Raw genomic sequence first — 21908 nt, 5'->3', positions numbered from 1 at the left:
ATTTTCAATATAATTTTTTTACTTTACATAATGTAAGTGTAAGTCTTGTATACTCTCTCCCACATACATCACTTTTACTTTCTGTTTTCTCAGAAGATATTTCAGACCAATTAAGAAAAGTGTTAAGCAGCTCTATCAGCCCCATACAAACTTTTATGTAGTTTGCCTTCAGTCATCCATAAGTATTTTGTTTGCCCTTCAGGGGGAAAAAAGCACTCAGCGGCACTAAAAAATAGTTTTAAACAGTTTCTAATCTTCTACACAAGTTAATTATATATTTTAAGTCTCTTCATTTCTCCCCTTAAAGTTTACAGGCCAAAATCTGAGCTGCTACTCATTTCTTGTTTATTTTTCCTCCCTTGAAGTCAATGGGAGTTTTGCCATTGGGGTCAGGATTTCATCTTCCAAATGTAACTATACATCGTGAAACTGAAATCCTATTCATGAGCCAAATCATGGTGTCCATATTTGGTGTTAAAATGGGTCCTTAAGGCAGCAGCCAATGTTATGGTCATGTGGGACGGGGGCGGAGGACACACATCCCCAGTGAGAGATCTACAAGGCATTGTACTTCAGGGAAGCATAACACTTTCTGGAGCTTTCAAGGTTGTAGCAGGCACATTCCTGCTGCTCCACCTCTTAAGGGAGTAAGGTGTATGCTCTCTCCTGGACTGGATGGCATGAAAAGAGGATGTGGATACGCTCACCTCCTCACTGTCCACTTTGGTTCCAGTTATAGTTCTGGCCTGACTAAAATCCATCTAAGCAGTTCAGGATTCCATCCTCTATTTGTAATGCTGGCCCTAGTGCAGCTTTATAAACTAAGGAAACATTTGTTTGTCAGCTTGTTTTTAAAATGTGTAAGATCTGTGGGCTGGATTCTTCACCAGCTGATGCAGCTCTTGAAACTCACGCAAGTGTGAAATGAGGGTAAGAACAATACTGACTACACAGGGTGCCAAGGCAAACCCTTTAGTCATCTTTTACTGTAAAACAGCCTACAACACCTCTGTAAAAAAATACTCTATAAACGTCTTTTGTTATTAATGAAATATATATTAATGGTGTTTTTGGTGAGGAGTTGCAGGCAATCCTGATGTAAGAAAACTGCCTGATATAAAAATAAACTTAAGAATATTCCCTAGAAAAAACATGATGAATCTTGTAGTTTTCTCTATTACAAAAAGTGTTCCCTTACAGCCTTTTATATTTGTGGAATATCAAAACAGGGTGTGGGATTGTTCGCACAAATGACCAAAATATTCTCTTCAACAAAAAGTGACATGTGCCTCCATATTCTTTCCTTTACATATTTAGAATAGTTACTGCATAAATCAGGAGAAAATATACCGTTTAAAATCTGTGTAAGACCAGCTAGCTTGATCTTTCAGAGCTGCCTCCAGTTTATGCCCACCATGTGTGGTGCTTCCCTGCGGTTTGTTATTTTACTTCAATGGCAGAGGGAGGAAACCAACAAAGCTCAGTAACCACACTGCATATCACACTGTAACCATGGAAGCATTTGTCCACTTGGCAGAGCCCCTCCAGAATGATTCAGCCATTCATTTCATTGAATCAATATTGAAAGCTTCTAAGATTTATTACTTGAGGGTTAGAGGGAAACTAATAAAATAAATTCCTTGTTTCTTCCCATTAGATTCATCTTGTCATGCTAGGCATATTAGTACTTTGTAGACACTTTACTAATGTGAGTTGGGATGCATTACTATTTCTCCTTATGCAGTGATTATTCATAATATATTTGCATTAACATGCCTAATACTCAGTGAAAGAGAACGTAAAGATTTCTGAAGCATTCTGATGTCCGTATAAAAGCCAAGTAGAATAGAAAGACAAAAGTTGTATAAGAATGGGGGAAGAAGGAATCTGCTTTAAAATTCATGAAAAGGAGCTATTATGTTTACTGGAATCCCATGTCTGTTATTTAGATATAAAATATAAAGTGGAAACTTTATAACTTGTTAAAAAATGCTTAAAACATTTTTAATGGAGCAATGATTTTGGAGTGTATAGCTATATATTTGTTAAAGTACAATTATGCTAAATGAAATTGTTATTAATTTATGGAGAGCCACTGATACAAAAGATAAATGCAAATATAAAATTAGCTTGTTCTGCAAGAAAATGTAACCAACACCTAAAAGATCTGACCTGGTGCAAATATTCCAGTTTCTAATTGGCTGAAGCACAGAATTTTTCTTTTGTAAATTTTGCTTCCCCCACCCCCCAAAAAAAACCTGTGAAGCAAATTAAATTGAATAAGCAAGAGATTTAATAAAATGATTACTACTAACATCATGACAGAAAAATGCTAATGTAAAAGTCTATTGCTTTTTGCAATTAACAGAAATTGTAAATGTGCCCTCATTGCCTTGTCTGAAGGTACCATCAACGCAGCAGGCTGTGAAGGCAGTAACATTTAAGATGTTTGGATTTATCAGGAGACTGGACCAAATCCTGGAGTGAGCCAAAACTGCACAGGATGCAAATCAGGGTGTGTGAATAGGTGGCTTAAAATTCACCTCTGCTCTTCCCTGATCCTGCTGCTGAACTGTGCTGACTAGTTCCCCTCCCCTTTCTTACAGAACAATGAAATAGCTGCTCTAATTTACTCTATGCGATACCAACCACAAGGGGCTTAAAATGCAGTCAGGCATGAATGTAATGCAAGGGCATCCTAGGCATGTCACTCTTCCTTTGCCTATGCCCTCTTTTCCCTCCTATGCTAGTAGCAAGATGATTGAGTGGCAGAAGAGCCCTCCTGTTGGCTCTAATTAGTTGCACTGCACAAGAAGATCAGGCCCTGTATTGGTGCAGTTCTACCCACCCTGGAATGCAATCAAAGGCCTTTTCTTCATTGCCAGTTTGTTCCAGTTGCAGATATTGGTGGCCAGCCATTAAACTCAGTCAGTGAGTAAGCTTACAGCATAAAAGTTCCTGCATTGCCTCCCAGGTCTGGTCCTATTTAACATCCGGCCACCAGCAGCACCTAATAATGGTTAGCCCAGTAGCCAGAGCACTCACCTAGGATATAGAAGACCCAGGTTCAATTACACTCTCTTCCTATCAGGAAAGGGTTTGAACCAGGGCCTCCCACCTCTCAGGAGAGATGCTCTAACCACTTTAATATGGGATATTTTGATGTGAGCTGCCTCAGTGTTTCCTGAAGCTGTTTTGCTATGGATAAATAATGAAAGTGATAGAATCGGGGACTCCTGCCTCCTCTAACTACTGGATTATAGAGTCATCCTCGTTCTCTCTGGCTCAATAATTGCTCAACTGTGAGAGAGTGAGACAGAAATAGAAAGTGACTTTATAGTCCAACCTCTCTGTAATTCCACACAACACACCCGAGAGATGCTACATAAGGATTATCTAAGCATAACAGATCCCCAAATCATCACAAAGTATCTGTCTGTGAAGTTTATGAATTCAGGCTGATATGAGGACATTACTATGAAAACTGTTGTATCATGAAGGCTCCCATCTGTTTGTAGATATCTACCATGAGCTTGCAAGACTGCATCATGTCTCTGCCAGTGTGGGAACAATGGTAGGTTGTTAGAACTCAGCAACCACCCATAAGGTGGAAACAGTTTGGAATAAAAATTGGCTCCTGCCCAGAAAACCCAGTTTGCAGGGTGCTGGAGTTTGGAAAGTGGAAAATTACCAAACACAGAACAAAGAAGCCAAGCGGAGGATATATAAACTCACTCACAGAACCATGCAAGGGAGCTCAGGGTGAGACACAGAAAGTTCAGACAGGAGGTAGGAAGGAGTCAGATAGGCCAAGGCAAAGGAAGCAAACTGATCTAAGGAGAACACAAGCCAAGCGCTAAAGGAGGACTTGGGATAGGCCCAAAGGTCACTGACCCAAGCCCAAAGAATGCTTGTATAAAAATTATTCTTGTATAAATGTATGTAGAATTTATTTTTGTATAAATCTGTACTTCTTATGTGATTAAGAGTAATGTGTTAGTCTTCAGTGTGCACAGTGGTTCTCAGAATTTTCTACTGGTGACCCCTTTCTCATAGCTAGCCCCTGAGTGTGACCCCCCCCCCTTAAATTAAAAAACCTTTTAAATATATTTAACACCATTATAAATGCTGGATGCAAAGTGGGGTTTGGGATGGAGAGTGACAGCTTGCAATCCCCACCATGTAATAACCTCGTGACCCCGAGGGGTCCCAACCCCCAGTTTGAGCACACCAGTGTACAGCATCAGCGTGTTTAATTAAGACTATGTTTATGTCACGGAAGTCATGACTTCTAGAGACCTCCGTGACATTTTCTGCTTCAGCCCCTGGGGCCACGGGACCGGAGCTGGCAGCCAGCAGGACACCGGTAGGATTCCAGCGATGGGCGACAGCCTCCTCAGGGTCCCCCTGCAGGGTTCCAACAATGGGCAACAGCCTCACATGGGAGGGCAGGGACCCCACAGCTCCCAGCCACCACAGTGGCAGTGGAAACCATACCAGGGGTGGGCAAATACAGCCCACGGGCTGCATCTGGCCCGTCTAACATTTCTGTCTGGCCTCTTTTGCCCCCTCACGATTTCTGAGTCTGGGCCGCTAAGAGTCCCACGGTGCAGGGGCGTGCTTAGGCAGGCTGCCTGCCTGCCGTGGCCCCTCGCCACTCCTGGAAGCAGCTGTAGCCAGCTGCTGCTGGCACGTCTCTGCACACCCCTGACCGGGGGGGCAGGGAGGCAGCTCCGCGGGCTGCCCCCGCCCCCAGCACCGTCCTCACAGCTCCCATTGACTGGAAACCAGCCAATGGGAGAAGCAGGGGTGGTGCTTGCAGGCATGGAGACCCACTGCCCCTCTCCCCACAAGGGGAGCATAGAGACATGCCAGCAGCAGCTGGCCACAGCCGCTTCCAAGAGCGGTGTGGGGCCATGGCATGCAGGCAGCCTGTCTGAGCCTTGCTGCGCCCCCGGCTGGTAGATGCCTGTGGTAAGCGCCTCCTGGCCAGAGCCTGCACCTCGCACCCTCTCCCGCACCTCAACCTCCTCCCCAGGTCAGAACCCCCTCAAACTCCCTCCCAGACCCTGCACCCCAATCCCCTGCCCCAGCCCAGAGCCCCCTCCTGCACCAAACTCCCTTCCTGCGCCCACACTGGTCACCCTCCCCTGCACCCCAACACTCTGCACCAGTCTGGTGCTCACTCCTGCTCCCAAACTCCCTCCCAGACCCTGCACCTGCTCCATTAATACAATAGAAATGTGCGGCCCATGATGATTTACCAAAATTTGTGGAGTGGCCCCCCTGCTAAAATTATTACCCATCCCTGGTCTAAGCCCTCACAATGGGATGCTAGAGAATCTGCACCCCCAACAGTGTGCCTAGGGACCCTGTGTGACGTTCCCCTGGTGTTATCTGGACCGGTGATCTCCTAGGTCACTCCAATACTTGACTCTGGGAGCCAGTTTTATCCTGCTCTGCTGTGAGAACCCACACTCCTAGGCTGTTCAAGCACAGCCTCTAGCATGTAAGCTGCTCCCAGCTACGTGAGTGAGCACTTTTGGCCAGCCGCTGTTGGATTGTGCAACCGAATGACACTAGTCAATATCTCTGGTCCCAGACACAACCCTAGGAACCTCCATCTTGCAGTGTCCAGTTATACCTGCTGGACGCTGCAAGCTTATTTGAGTTCATCAATTTAACAAAGAAATAGATACGTACCAGGCTTGTTATCCCAAGAGGAGTCTCTGACACGCTTCAGAACAAATGCACTGCTTTAGGTAGGATAAAACAAACAAATTTAACAACTACAAAAGACGGATTTTAAGTGATTATACGCCAAAGCACAAGAAGTCAGATTTGGTCAAATGAAATAAAAGCAAAGCGCATTCTAAGCTGATCTTAACACTTTCCGTGCCATTACAAACTTAGATGCTTCTCACCCCAGGCTGGCTGGTTGCCCTTCAGCCTGGCTCTCCCCTTTGATCAGTGCTTCAGCCGCTTGGTGGTGGTGTCTGCAGATGGAGGTGGAAGAGAGAGAGAGAGAGAGAGAGAGAGCATGGCAAGCATCTCTCCCTTTTATCATGTTCGTTCTTCCCTCTTGGCTTTGCCTCCCCCTTTCAGAGTCAGGTAAGCATTACCTCATCATAGTCCCAAACCGACCAAGGGAAGGGGAGTGACTCACTTGAGAGCCCAACAGATCCTCTGTTGCTGCCTAGGCCAGTGTCCTTTGTTCCTATGAGGTTGGGCTAGGTGCCCAGCCTCATGCCCATACATGCCCTGATGAAGTGTGCACTGCCCCTCTGCTCCTGGAGAGTTTTGCTTGGGCTTGTTTTAAGCCATGAGGACACATTTTCAGCCTCATAACTATATACATGAAATTACAACTTATAACATTACTATAACAACAATGCTCAGTGCATCATGAACCTTCCGAAGATACCCAACATGACAAACTTTGCATTGCATACCACACAACCATATTATAAGGATGAATATAGGGGTTCAAGGGGTTCCCCCGAGATACAGAGCATCACCCTGGAATAGGGCAGAACTCACCATCACAGAACCCCTCAAGCCAGGACATGGTGTTGCAGGAGTTCTTATAATCAGGACTGCTATTTGCCATGCTGATTTTACCGCAGCTTCCAGGTCCCAGTCCTCCAGTCAGGTCACCTTCCAAATTTAGTCCCCTTTCAGTGTAACAAAAGTCCAAAGAGAACATCTAAACAGTTATTCTGCCCCTTGTGAGCTACATCAGCTTGTCCTCTGGGATTGGTTCTCAGCCCCTTCTGGGCTATCTTTAATTCCTTCCCCGCTCTGTTACAGAGCATTGACTTCCAGGCTGCCTTCCCAAGAGCCCCTCTCACAGTCTACGACTCACTGAAGTTCCCTGCTCTTTGCCCCTACTCCTGTTCTCTTCATAGTTCTTCTTTGCTCTTCTAGCTGAGCACTGCCTCCTAGGGCTTTCTCCCTGACAACCCTTTATTAGCAAGGTCTGACTGCCTTCCTTCCCAGAAGCTTCCTTCGGGGACCTCCCTGTTTCTTGCAAATACTATCTCTGGCGCCTCCCATAGCACCTAACCAGCTTACTGTTGTTCCTCTTCCCTTCTCTCAGACTCAGTCCTTTTAATACAGCCCAGATGTTCATCAGGCTAACACTTGACCCCATTCATTCCATCCACCCCTCAGGCTGGGAAGCAGCTAATTATCACAAAGGTGGTGCTAATTAAATAGGGCAGACTAGCCCAAGATCTCCCGGTCCTGTAACAGGGCAGGTGCTCTGTGACTGTGGGGCCTTTTTCCATTCCTCCCTGGTCTCACGCATATGGGCAGAGTCCCTCTGGGCAGCGTCCGCTGGCTCCTTAGACAACTTTGAGGAGCAGTGGGCGCTCTCCGGGGTTCTCTACTCGGTGTCCCCCTCTGCATCCCTAGTTTTGAACCTGTGACCTTCACTACTGACTCTGTTATTCCTTAGTTGTTCCTGGGTCCAGTGGTCCCACCCACAAGGCTGGATTTCCAATAAGGCAGGTGCTCTGCAACAGTGGGGCCTATTTCCTCTCCTCCCTGGTCTCACACATCAGGCAGAGTTCCTCTGGGTGGCATCTGCTGGCTCCCTAGACAGCTTTGAGGAGCAGTGGGCACTCTCCAGGGTTCTCTGCTCGGTATCCCCAGTCTTGAACCTGTGACCTTCACTCCTAACCCTGTTATTTATTAGTTGTCCCACGTATTCAGTTGGTTCCCAGGTCCAGTGGTCCCTCCCACAAGGCTGGGGGAAGGACCTTCAGATGCAGGTGGGCTTGTGCAGGCTGTCCTGTTATAAATGCTACCACAGGGATGTTGAGTCCCCTCACAGCAATCTGCCAGCAGGGGGAGCCCTGGAACATCTTAGGACCCAATAATTCCCTTCTGTATAAAAATCTTCACTTCCCATGTAGAAAAGGGGGAGGTGGTGAGGTAGCTAGCTGTATGGCAGTGTTTCCCACTTCCCTGAGATCCTGCCAAAGGCTCTCTTTAGGTCTGGGGATCTGGTGGAAGAGCATGTGCTGAGCAAGCCCAGGAAGAAATGGAAAATAGAGGAAAGACTTGTCTTATGCCACACTGACTCCCCCAGAAATGTATTACAGACCCAAGCTGTATTATGTTTTTGCAGCCTTCCTCCCTTTAAGTCCTGTAAGAAGACATTGGCTGGACAGCTTGGTTCCACTGGAGCTCTCCTACCAGGGACTTCACATTGTTGCATCTGCTTCCTCTAACTCCCTTAAATGACAGGTTTCAGAGTAGCAGCCGTGTTAGTCTGTATTCGCAGAAAGAAAAGGAGTACTTGTGGCACCTTAGAGACTAATCAATTTATTTGAGCATAAGCTTTCATGAGCTACACAGCTCACTTCATCGGATGCATTCAGTGGAAAATACAGTGAGGAGATTTATATACATACAGAACATGAAAAAATGGGTGTTATCATACACGCTGTAAGGAGAGTGATCACTTAAGATGAGCTATTACCAGCTATTACCTCCTTTTCTTTTTTCCCTTAAATGGTAATCCCAAGTGTGGAGCAGAGGGAGATGCACCACTGTAAGATTGCCTCTGGGTGTACATATCTGAGTGAATCTCTTAATTACCCGTATTCTAACATGCCCCTTCATTCAGGGGATTATAATATGTATTTAGATGCCTAACTTTAAGCACCAAATTTGAAATCTTGGCCTATGTCTTTAACTATAAAATGCTAGTAATTTACAATATAGTAGGGGAAAGTAACATGCATGTATTGTCAGAAAGACAAAACGTGATTATTTACTGAGGTTTCAGAGTAACAGCCATGTTAGTCTGTATTCGCAAAAAGAAAAGGAATACTTGTGGCACCTTAGAGACTAACCAATTTATTTGAGCATAAGCTTTCGTGAGCTACAGCTCACTTCATCGGATGAAGTGAGCTGTAGCTCACGAAAGCTTATGCTCAAATAAATTGGTTAGTCTCTAAGGTGCCACAAGTACTCCTTTTCTTTTTACTGAGGATGACTCAGAAAAGGTATCAGCTTTCCCCCATCTCAATTCCTTACCTCCTTTCCTTTTTAAATCCTTTCTTAAAATACTTCTATTGTTCCCAGTGGGACTATATTTCCTTGCTTCTTCTCCGTTCAAGCAACGTTGGACACAACATGTCCAAAGGAAAGGGTGGAGAGCCTGTTGCAGTTGCACTTGGAATGCCATGTAGTGATTAACACTGACCTTGTTGCTCGTTGAGTATGTGCTATTAGGATATGCAAAGTAACTTACAGAGGGATGGAGAAAGACGGTTTTCCCATTAGCATTCATAGTAGCTGTGCAGCTACCATCCTGCTCAACAAGTTGGGAATATATCCTTTTGTATATTGATGGGAAAATGTCACTAGTTACAAATGGTTACAGACAGGGGTGTAGTGGGGTCAAAGCAAACTCCAATACTTTTTTTTTTCCGAGGGAAAGTGCTGCTTCGGCAGTTCTTTTTCGGCCTGATGGTGCACCGCTAGATAAAAGAAATGGTGGAATTCCCTGCCCTGACCTTCCTTGTACCCCACCACCCAAAGACTAAAGAAAAATGTGCCATTTTCAACACAAAATATGCCATCAGTAGTTTATGTTGGAATAATCATCAAACTCAGCTGTAGGGTTACTGAGTATGAAGTGTGTCCTCTCAAGGTCCACCCACTACTCTGACCAATCTTATAAAACAATCTTTCAGCAACATGAATGGAGTCTGAATTGCCAGTTTCCCAGCTACCGACAATGACAGTTGTTTCATTTCTATTGCTCAAAGCTTCCTTTTTAAAGACGAGTCGGTGTTTCAGACATTCCTTGCCAAGAGTCCAGTGACACTTCTTAATAGCTGAAATTCCCACTCCTTTGTTACTACTATTTTCTGTCATCTGGAGATACCATAAGAAAATCTTGGTTTGTAGATAATTAACCCAATATTGTCAGCTTGCATAAAACTTCCTACATGCTCTATTAATGTAGTTGGAGGAAGATTTAATCTTCCCACCATTTGCTGTTGCTTGTATTACAGAAAAGCATATTGGGGCAGATACAAGTTCATTTAGGTAACTGACTAGCAATTGAAACTGGTGCATGAAAGCTACTTATACACAGAAGGACTTCAACGGAGCTATGATAGCTTACACCAGTTAGAGATCTGGTCCATAACAAGAAATAGCTCTTAAAACAACTAATCTAATGATTTGGCTAAGTATTGGGAAGATGCTACCAAATACACTTTGCAAGGAAGAAAAAGGACTATGGGGAAACATAACATTGTTAGGCTCCCTAAGTTCATTTAAGAAATTCCCCTGGTTGCACAAGGGCTTATAGTAGTTTAAAGATGGCTCTGGGTAGCTAGAGCTATGTTACACCTAATGCTGAGATGAAGATGCCCATAAATTAGCTTATTTTGATCACTCCCAATTTTGTACTGGACATGCACAATTTTCCATTAACACTGCTAGCAGATGAGCTCTGTAGCGTGCCACTATGCTTCCTTTAAAATGGTGCAGAATCACTCCTGCACGGCCTGTGTCCTTCCTTGGGCCCAACACATATTTAACTCCTATCATATACTTCTTCAGTGCACCTGAGAATACAGCCCATTATGTTTATGTTCTTTTACACGATGTCTCTCTTCCTTGGTACTGCACCTTAATTGCTCTGGATAGAAAATCTCCTTTGATGCTTGCAACTTCTGATTTTCTCATTGGCATCATTTCCCTTAAGAGTTTCTAAATGGATTATGATTACTATAGAGTATCCAGAATTTTGTGTGAGCCATCCCCACTTTCCTGAGGCAATTTCACATCCTTCAAGCAATGCTTCCAGGAAAAATCTATTGTCAAAGCATCATTACATTGTTGTGATTTAAATTTCACACTGCATCACAACCTTATTTTACAATATTACCACATTGCAATGTATTTTATTTATATTTAAATTAAGACACTATACCAGGTTCTAGATGACCTAATACATCATTAGTGTTCTAATAAAATAATTAGAATGACCATTTTAACAGGAACTCTGCTAACAGCCACCTACAAAACCTCCTTTCCCACCCATAACTGGGACCGTCAGCTCTCTCTAAAAACTCTAGCAAACAGTCATGACGTTGTGTCACAATGGTATTATGCATTGAAGTTTATTCTGCAAGGCAAATTCCAAAAAGCCAGCAACTCTAATTTGTGGACATGTTCAAGGAAAGAATAGTAACAGGCAATACATTATTTTTGTTTTGTGTATCATCAGACTAACGCTGACAAAGCCACTTGTTGAGCTGGGTCTAACCTCCTATGTTACACTCAAAACACTAAAAGAAAAGGAGTACTTGTGGCACCTTAGAGACTAACCAATTTATTTGTTTATTAGTCTCTAAGGTGCCACAAGTACTCCTTTTCTTTTTGCGAATACAGACTAACGTGGCTGTTACTCTGAAACTCAAAACACTGATCACATGTTGCCAACTCTTGCAATTGTATCATGAGACTCAAATGTTTTTCTTAAAAACCTGCACCTGAAGTCATGTGACTACTTAAGAATTTCACCTTTCTTTGGAAATTTCTAGCCCTCCTGACTTTGTCACAAAGAAAAGCTTGAAAATGTGAACCTTAGGCTTAAAGGCTCAAAATGAGAAGACAAATCAAAAGTTATTTTGTTGTTATCCAAAATGTGTTATTTTTTAAAATCTCATGATTCTTTCTTCAGAATTTTTGAACACTTGTGGTTGGCAACATTCGATTGGTTTAACGTGTACCTCCACTGTCTGGCCCAACCCCAATCTTGCCAACCGTTGTGATTTGAACACCACAATTTTGGCCCCTGCTGAAGGCACTTCAGTGATCTAGACCAGAAGCTCCTACCTTGGTGTCATTTGGGAACGTGGTCAGTCTAGCCTTCCCCACTTTTCTGCTTCCTAGGAAAAAGCAGAGCTAATGCAACCAGAGCTAATGCAAGACCTGGGCAGAGCTGTCTCTCTCTAAAAAAAATTGGGTAGAAACTCGTAACTGTTTCTCTCGATGGAATTTTTTACTAAAAGCAGAAAGATTTATACTGCAGATGAGTTTTTGGGTAAGCAAGAGGGCAAAGGGAGCAGCGGACATCATTTTTACAAGAGAGGAAGAGGGAGCTGAAATATTTCCTAACAAATTTATTTGAGCATAAGCTTTCATGAGCTACAGCTCACTTCATCGGATGCATACAGTGGAAAATACAGTGGGGAGATTTATATACACAGAGAACATGAAACAATGGGTGTTACCATACACACTGTAACAAGAGTGATCAGGAAAGGTGAGCTATTACCAGCAGGAGAGCGGGGGGTGGGGGAGCCTTTTGTAGTGATAATCAAGGTGGGCCATTTCCAGCAGTTGACAAGAACGTGTGAGGAACAGTAGGGGTGGGGGGGAAAGAAATGCAGGGAAATAGTTTTACTTTGTGTAATGACCCATCCACTCGCAGTCTCTATTCAAGCCTAAGTTAATTGTATCCAGTTTGCAAATTAATTCCAATTCAGCAGTCTCTCATTGGAGTCTGTTTTTGAAGTTTTTTTCTTGAAGAATTGCCAGATTTGGTCTGTAATTACAGATTGGTCTGTAATCAAGTGACCAAAGACATTGATGTGTTCTCCAACTGGTTTTTGAATGTTATAATTCTTGATGTCTGATTTGTGTCCATTTATTCTTTTACGTAGCGACTGTCCAGTTTGACCAATGTACATGGCAGAGGGGCATTGCTGGCACATGATGGCATATATCACATTGGTAGATGTGCAGGTGAACGAGCCTCTGATAGTGTAGCTCCAGAAGTTACCTACTACAGGACAGGCCCAACAAAGAAAATAACAGAACGCCACTAGCCATCACCTTCAGCCCCCAACTAAAACCTCTACAACCTATCCTGAAGGACGATCCATCACTCTCACAGATCTTGGGAGACAGGCCAATCCTTGCTTGCAGACAGCCCCCCAACCTGAAGCAAATACTCACCAGCAACCACACACCACACAACAGAACCACTAACCCAGGAACCTATCCTTGCAACAAAGTCCGTTGCCAACTGTGTACATATATCTATTCAGAGGACACCATCATAGGGCCTAATCACAGCAGCCACACTATCAGAGACTCGTTCACATCTACACATATGATATATGCCATCATGTGCCTTGCACGTTCTTGTCAACTGCTGGAAATCGCCCACCTTGATTATCACTACACAAGGTCCTCCCCCCGCTCTCCTGCTGGTAATAGCTCACCTTACCTGATCACTCTTGTTACAGTGTGTGTGGTAACATCCATTGTTTCATGTTCTCTGTGTATATAAATCTCTCCACTGTATTTTCCAGTGCATGCATCCAATGAAGTGGGCTGTAGCTCACAGAAGTTTATGCTCAAATAAATTTGTTAGTCTCTAAGGTGCTACAAGTGCTCCTGTTCTTTTTGCAGATACAGACTAACATAGCTGCTACTCTGAAACCTGAAATATATCCAACAGCTCAGGGAGGTTTTATTCCCCTTTTCTCACCTGTAATAAACTGGTTGGTCGGCTCGATGCCCTCTATCTTCACCCCTGCAATCCAGGTCTGGGAAAGGGGAGAAGAGCCCCAGGATCTGCCTCCCATTTCAGACCCGGAAGGGGATGTGGAGAAGCACTAGAACTGCAGAAGGAGTCGGAGAGCAGTGAGGGCCAAACGCGTCACTGGCCGGCGTTGTACAATTCCCGGCTGGGCAGACCTGGGGCACCAGGTTAACTCATTCGAATTGTTCAGGGCCGGGTTCAGGCTGGGGACTCCGCCCCACCCAGCAGCATTTTATAGCGTGGGCACAACTCTGCAGTTTGATCTCGGGTCCAAGCAGCGTGTCTGCTTTGGGGCCAAAATCACCCACCCCGACTGGTGTCCCTTGCAAACCCCCGGGATCCTGGGGCCAGTCTCGTGATCTTTAGACGCTCGGAGCGGGCACCGCTGCCAGGCGCCCTGCCCCAGCGCTTGGCTCGGGGAACCCAGGCACCCCACCCCCTCGGCCGGGTCGGCCCCCGGGGACACGCCTGTTCCATAGCCCTGGCCCCGGTGGCGGCTGCGCTCGGTGTACGGCCCTCGCACCGTGTCTATAGGGGGCGGGCCGCAGCGAACAGGTCCCGCGGCCCAGGGAACAGTCCACCCCAGTTCTACAGCGTCCCTTACTCAATGCGCATGCGCGGAAGGCTTCTTTAAGCGCGCGCGGGGGCGGGGCCGGGGGCGGGGTCGCTTTGCGGACGTGGCGGCTGCCACAGGCCGCCCCGCGCGGAAGGAACCGGTGAGCGGCGGTCGCCCGCCGCCATTGCCATGAAGAGTTCCTGGGGGAGCGGCAGGTAGGTGCTGCCTCGCCCTGCTTCTCCCCGCGGAGAGGGACCGGCACGGCCGCCCTGAGCCCCCGCGACCCCTGGCATCGGCGGCGGTGGGGGGACCAGGTACCAGCTCGCCTCGGCAGAGCCTCCGCCCGTCCCCAGTGTAACGCCACATGTGCAGCGCCGTGCGCAGGCCTCTGCTGCTGATTGGGCGCCGGGAAACAGCGCAGCGGGTGGGCGAGGGGCGCTGGGCGCGGTTGAAGGCTTTGCCCCGGGTGGCAGGTGTTTCTCTGTTGTCGTTAGAGGCGTCCCGAGAGAATGGCCGGGAGGAGCCAGCCCCCGGCCGGAGCCCTGCCCGCCGCGGGCGGCAGCCGCGCCTACCCGTTTGGAAACGGCCTCCAGGCGGACGGCGAGGCGCAGGAGGAGGACGGGGAGGTGTCCGAGCTGCGCCCAAGAGGGAGGGAGAAGGTGCGACGAAGCACCTCGCGAGACCGTCTGGATGATATTGTGCTACTAACGAAGGACATCCAGGAAGGCGAGACGTTAAACGCGATAGCGCTGCAATATTGTTGCTCGGTAAGTCTCGTGTACAGAGCGGTTCCCAACGCGGTTTGTCATTTTGCCCACGAGCCGCTCAGGCCCAGCGGGACGTGTAGAGTGTTCCCTATAGAAACTACACAACAGGAATGCTAAGATGGATGAGTATTTAAGCCCCCCGAAAGCAAGAAATACCCAAGCTAAGGCTGACAAGGTGGGCGAGGTAATATCTTTATCGGACAACTTCTGTTGGTGAGAGAGACAAGCTTTTGAGCCATACAGAGCTCCTCTTTGGACCTGGAAAAGGTACTCGGAGTGAATGACTAAAGAAATGCTACAAAATATTAGTATATGCCTTACGAAAAAAGGCTTTAATGTTTTAAACTATTGGCTTGGCTATAATCTTGAATGTATGTACAGTAGCACTTTTCATCCAAATAGAACCTAGAATGATTAAAAACTTTACCGTGTGTAAAATATGCTGACACTGCACATCTCTGAACTGTAGCTCCCTCTGGGTTAATATATGATAACTCTTCAACAGCACATAAGACTACAACAAAAGGACTTAATGTTGTAAGGCGTGTATTGTCGTCACATTTTCATTCCAAATCTTCATACCACATTTTACAGATTTTATTCTTGAAAGCATTTCCCGGATGTTATGCATTTTGGGAAAAAGTGTGGTGTGTCTGAGAGACAATGTGCGGCTGCATCTTAAGTCTGTGCGACAGTGCATAGCCACAAGTGGGCAGACTTGTAATAGAACAGCCTGCATGGAGATGTTTCTTGATTTGGATGCCTGACAGTATAACAGCAGTGCTCGCTAAAAGTTTTCGTATGGTACTTTAATTTTTTAGAAAGAAAAATAAAGAGAAAATAAGTAACTTTGCTCTCCAGGACTCTGAAATTCTGAAGACTAGCCATAATGGGTATTAGCACATGTAAATAACCTCACTAGGAGCTGTTTGGCCAGACATCGCTAACCTCCCTCCCTATGCACCTTAGGAGGGCCAGGAGAACACTCTTCTTACATGCGCCTTAGGGTGCTGCCAACTTTGCAACATCTCCAGTTTTAGGATTTTAACTTGCATGAGTAGTGTTTAGCTTCTTGGCACTCTTGCGTAATCTACTAGTATTGAGCCAAGGGCTTCTGCAGAGCTCTTGCCTCAGCTAAGGTGAACCTTCAGTACATTTCTCACTTTGTAGTTAAAGTAGCTGTACATGTGTGGTAGTATAGCCTTCTTGACCAGAGTAGTGAGAAACTTGCACAAAATCTGAGCTACATTTGCTCATGCAGCTTTCAAAAGCTCGTAACTTGGTCAATAAAAAACAATTTTCTAGAGAATGCTCAGGGGTGTTCTTATATGGCTTTTTTTCATGCAAAATGTAAACATTCAACTCTCTAGCCATTTTGACTGTAAAGCAATTATAAAAAAACTTGGTGAGTGAAACAGAAGCCTTATTTATTTGTTCTCAAATGTTTTGCTCCTGTTCTCGGGGGTGTGGGATTGGTGGGGAGGGAAGAGAGCCTGTCTGCAGAGACCAAATCTGAGGAACTTTCATCTTGTAAGATGAAAAGTTTAAAAAAGTTAAGTATCTGAACACTTGTTTTAACTGAAATCTATTTTTTTTAACTACCCCTTTAACCATTTTATTTCCTCTCCCTCCCTTCACAAGCTTACTTTTTTGTAGCTGTCTTGGACTATTTTTTGTGAGAGTTAATAAGCGGAGCTCTTAAATCTGTAGGAAACCCTGCCCTTTCTCAAAGAGAGAGGGGGCATAGGAAGACAATGCCCTGAATTATGCCTATTGCTGCACTTGGCAATACAGAGGCAGAGAAGAAAGAACTATACTAGATGAATTAGGGTGATTTTGTAAAGTAGGAGAACTTCTATCTACCTAGATGTTCTAGAATAACCAAACCACATTTTACAGTAATAGTATGTCTGTTTGCAAAACACTTCATAAACTAATGGTCATCATTTCTTTGAAAGGGAGGGAGGAGTATTATTTCCATTTTTATAAATAGTTAATGAGATACAGGCTGAGTGACTTTTTTTCCCCAAGTTCAGAGGGAGTCAAAGTGATTATTTGCATTAGAATACAGTTCCCGCCTTCCAGTCTATACTTCAGTTCTTGTCTGTTTCAAAAATTTTGTTTGTATTTGGAACTTTGATTCCCTGTCTTGCATCAAAATATTTTTGATTGGGTTCCATTTATAATGTGGAATTTCCCCTTTTAGGGGGTGTACACTGTCACTGAGGGTGGCTAGAACTCTTCTTCAGGTTTATTAAACCTGTTCATGTTTAAACTACATTGCTTTATTTATTTATTGTTCTTCAGGTTGCAGACATCAAGAGGATTAATAATCTTATCACTGACCAGGATTTTTTTGCACTGAGATCTATCAAAATTCCAGTAAAGAAGTTCAGTTTATTGACTGAAACTCATTGCTCTCCAAAAGGCAAGCAAGTTTCAAGATCCTTATCTTCTACTCAGTTTTCCCCAGAATTCCAAGAAACATCACCAACTTCTGATTCATTTTCCTGTAATGAGACTGTTGGCAACTTCTTGAAAGAAGTGGATCGCGATATAGAACAAATAGTAAAGTGTAACGATACAAAGAGAGAGAATCTTAATGAAGTTGTTTCTGCCTTATCTGCACAGCAGATATGCTTTGAACCTGATGCTAAAACCAAAAAACGGAAAGATCCCTATTATGGAGCAGACTGGGGCATAGGATGGTGGACAGCAGTGGTGATAATGTTGGTGATTGGTATAATAACTCCAGTTTTTTATCTCTTATATTATGAGGTTTTAGTGAAAGTGGATGTTAGTCACCATTCTACAATGGAATCTGCCCACTCACTAGTCACAGCACCATCACAACAAAAGCAAATTGAAAATGGAATAAATCCAGCCAACATCATGAATGTTGAGAGTGAGGAAGAGCTTCAGCATTATAATGGAAAGTCCCAGGAGACTGTTGTTCATAGACATATGACATAACTTTCAGACGAAGAGAGAAACAGAGAATGCAAAATGCATTTGGAGTGCAAAGAATAGATATGACTGATGTATACGTTCCTTCTTTTGGGGCAGTATTAAAGTACAAGGATGCTTTGCTTCCTTTATTTAAATAGTTGTGAGAACCTGCCACATTTACATAGGAGATAATCCTTCTGTGGGTCATTTAAACTGTCAAGCACGTTAACAGGTGACATTACCAGGTTTAATGTGAGATTGTCATGGTATAAATATGTATGTAAACAGGTGTTTTTTGAAAGGCTTTGCACTTTTTTCTATTTAAATATAACCTGGTTTTGGTTTGGTTTGTTTTTAATTAACAATTGCTGTTAAGGTGCAGTTCTGACAAACATGAGATAAATGAGTACAATTGACTATAATTTGCTATCTGAAAGCATCTGCTTCAGCATGTTTAATTTAAAATAAATATAGTTTCATGCTTTATTTATAATATATTTAATGGTACATGCTAGAGAGGCTATCTTAATATCCCAGTGTATTGCTGTCAACTGAAGAGATCTACTTCCCGCTTCATAATATATACCACTGAATACATATTTAGTGTATGGCTGGTGTAAATTCTGTGTATAAAACCTTTTCCATATATAAAGTTCAAACCACTTTTTTCCTTAGATCAGCATGAGACTTCCTGAAAGGAAAATGAATATGTTGGGCTGAGAGCTACTGTGGACTAACTAGAAAGATGTACTACATTCAGTTTCGTAGGCTGATAGAGCACTGCTTATGTTGAACCTTTTTTTTGCACTATGACTACTGCCTTACGTAACAGACATCAAGTGGTGAGATTGCAAAGACATTTCATAGAAGGTGGTGAGCTTTTCACCATCAGTGCACAACCAAACAGTTCATTAAATTCCTCCTTTTTGAGTATAAGCAAATTTACTGAAGTAAGGCCCAGTGTTCAGGCTGGGTCTCGTTTTCTGCCTGCGCTCCAGTCAATGGACTCATAAGCACTCTTTTTAAATGTACTTCAGAAGCTTGCTTGAGGTCACTTTGTGTATAAGTAGGCTATGCTCTGATGCCTAAACACAATCCAGTTGTTGAGACAGAAGTCTTTGTCCTGTGTAATAATTAGCTGCTTAAATTTGAAGAACTAGAAATTGGCTAAATAACATGTCGTTTTCTGTTCAACTACTTGTATGGCAAAACAATCCAAGGGGTTTGGCATTTCCTTCAATGACTCCTTACCCTTTTTGTATTATTAAGGAAATGTCACTCTCCTAGTTACATCTTACAGTGCAAAAAACTGGTTTTCCTCAGTGGAAACAGCTGGTGGTTTCAGGTGTCTGAGTGGACGAATATGGTAGTCTGTAGGAGGGCTTCAGATGCACCAATCTTTTCTGACTCACTCCCACAACACTTCAGAGGGAAACCCTGTGGCATCTAGCAGAGAAATTTGGCCTGCAGTGAGGGTGCAGCTACTGGCAGTGCCTTACTGCACCCATGATCCTTGTCAGCCATTCTTGTGCTCTTAAATTTCTTCCCCTGAAGAGGGCTGGACCCTGCATTTAGCAGTCACCTAAATTTTTCCTAAGAAAGTTACAGTAGAGAAGAGGGAAATGAGTTTTGAACTTACTAATTTTTCTTTAAAGAGGAAAGGAGAGGTATTCCTTTATGGAGATAGTGTAAGTTTAGGCACTAAATCCCATCATATTTGCTCCCTGAAGCAAGGTTCTCACTGTTACCCTCCACTCATAATTATTTCACCATATGAATAAATGGATAGACTTTGGGAGCAAAAGAGACTTGAGTGAAAAATACTTCCCTTCAATGTTATGTTTTGTATTTAAACAGCATCTTGACCAAGTGTACAGTATAAATAAGTGATTCTGAGAAATGGACATATTTTTAAGAGATGCAGTACTTACAAACACTTTTTCTCATGTTTGAGGAACCTGATGTCTTACAGATTTTAAGGAGGGCAAATAGAGCCTCTTGTTAAATGAGGCAAACATGGTTCACTGACTATTTTTATTTAGAAATTATAAAACTTGAGAAAACAAAAATTGCATTTTAAGGCTCAAGTGGTCTAAAATTTGATGGTAGGTGGAAGTACACTTTGATCCAGTGAATTTTTATTTTGGGTCTATTTTGAATTGTTAAAGTGGCAGCTCTCAGAAGAATTTGATCATGCAAAATTTCTTCCAGAGAGGACCAAACTAGCTATACAAGTAGAAATTATTTAATATTTGTTTTAGAAATAGTTACAAAAACTCTTGTTACAAACATAATAGCAGCTTTGCTTCTATGGTCAAAACATTAAACAGCTAGTTGTAGTTTAGAAACAGTTGAGATTGCTTTAATCTAGGATTTCAACATTACTTTTAAGGTACCTTAATAGAAATCATATCTATGTAGGATCTGGAACTCTTTAAGCATAGAATACAATTCTGTGCTCTGAACAAACTTAGGCTTGCTCTTTTTGCTTGCCTTAACTAGCCTCTTGTCTACTGTGTCAATGATTAGTTTTGGAACTACAAAATGTTAATTCTTTATAGTGTCAGAGATTGGTCCTTTCATCACAATAAAAGGCCCAGAAGAATTATTAACAAGCTGAACAACATGAAACCAGCTTGTTTGGGATTTTCAAAAGATACATTGTATACTAGTTATTTTCTGTAAGTGTGACTCATTGCATACACACATGAGCAGCCAAAAGAAAATACTAAATTATTAAAATTTTGGTAATAAATTATAAGGGTCAGATTTGGTCATACCTTGAATTAGAATCAGAAAGGGTTCTTCTATACTGTTAAAATACAAGTAAAGAGACGTTGCTACTTATGTTGCTCTGTGGCATTGTATACTGAGAGCCTTTGTTTATTTACATCTCATATAAAATAAAACAACCCACAAGTTTGAGTTAAGGTCTGAGAAGACTTGTGGCTTATTGTCAATGAGTTCTTCCTTTTATAAAAAAAAAAAAAAAATGCGTGCTGCAGCAGAGGTATAAACCTTACCTTTTAAAGTTGGTTTTGAAAAAATACTTAAGAAAAAACTTCTTGTTTTGAGCAACATTCAGTTGGCTTATATAACAGCATTTTTAAGACCAGAAAGTTAATTTTATCAGAGTTTGACACAGGTTTCCCTTGAATATGGGACTTCTGTTAGTATTAAAGGGAGTTGCCTGCATTAATTTCAGTTTGCTTCTCTGTGGGTGGTGGTGTTCTGTTGCAATTGTACTATGTTTTCCAAACTACTATGGCAGATACTGCAGTATCAACTGTAGCAGTGAATAACTATCTGGTTGCTCTTTGTGATATAGATTCACACTTAATAGTTAGAAGTGAAGTGGTAAAGCCAGACTCCTGTCAAAGCTGTTTTAACAGGGAAGTTGGAATTGGGGAAAAAAATTATTACACAGTGAATTCAAGTGAAAAATCATGCTTTAGATTAAATACAAAACATTGTTTGCTCAGGAAGTCAATTTTTAATCTAAGTGCATATTGCACTTTGGCACATATGTAAATGCTTTATTTAAATCTGATATATTTTGGAGTACACTACCACAAATGGTCTTTGTATAACAAAGTATTTTATACAGGACAAAATGTAATTAGATGTGAAATAATGCAGTGCTGAAGATGTAAGCCTCTTATTAAACCTTTTGTTCCTTTTACTTGCTTCATAGTTTTGGGAGAGCTCTGAGCATTCTAATAAAATATTTTTGTCTGCAGCGAAACGTGAACTTGACAGTATGTTCTTGTCCCTGCATCTACTTTCCTGAGGAAGTTGCACACTTGTCTCTCAGGCTGATATTGGTTAGCCTATGTACAACCTCAAACTAAACTCCTTAGGCTGGTGAATATCTCTGTTTATATATTGTGTAGAGCTCAGTAGAATATTTACATCTAATATGTATTATGACATTACAGTATGGTTATTCACCTCCTATTGCAGGGTTTCTCAAATTGGGGGTCGAGACCCCTCTGAGTGTCTCAAGGTTATTACATAGTGGGTTGCGAGGTGTCAGCCTCCACCCCAA

General features: G+C 43.1%; 1 protein-coding gene and 1 long non-coding RNA gene across 2 annotated transcripts; one reads left to right on the top strand and one right to left on the bottom strand.

Annotated features, from left to right (window-relative positions):
• Positions 1 to 2393: 2393 nt before the first annotated feature.
• On the bottom strand, positions 2394 to 14124 carry LOC144265042 (uncharacterized). Its single transcript, XR_013346158.1, has 4 exons — positions 13535 to 14124; positions 6541 to 6674; positions 5704 to 5996; positions 2394 to 4407 (listed from the first exon to the last, which is right to left on the bottom strand). It is a non-coding gene; the product is annotated as an uncharacterized LOC144265042 (long non-coding RNA).
• Positions 14125 to 14275: 151 nt separating this feature from the next.
• Positions 14276 to 21605, top strand: LYSMD3 (LysM domain containing 3). Its single transcript, XM_077817181.1, has 3 exons — positions 14276 to 14359; positions 14641 to 14911; positions 17219 to 21605. The coding sequence occupies exons 1-3, from the start codon at positions 14334 to 14336 to the stop codon at positions 17882 to 17884; spliced, it is 963 nt and encodes a 320-aa protein (XP_077673307.1). The 5' UTR covers positions 14276 to 14333; the 3' UTR covers positions 17885 to 21605.
• Positions 21606 to 21908: the final 303 nt, after the last annotated feature.

Source organism: Eretmochelys imbricata, chromosome 5 (genome assembly GCF_965152235.1).
Source record: "Eretmochelys imbricata isolate rEreImb1 chromosome 5, rEreImb1.hap1, whole genome shotgun sequence".
Lineage (NCBI taxonomy): Eukaryota > Metazoa > Chordata > Testudines > Cheloniidae > Eretmochelys > Eretmochelys imbricata.
The sequence above is the reverse complement of the archived record's forward strand: the minus strand, read 5'-3'. Positions and strand labels throughout refer to the sequence as shown.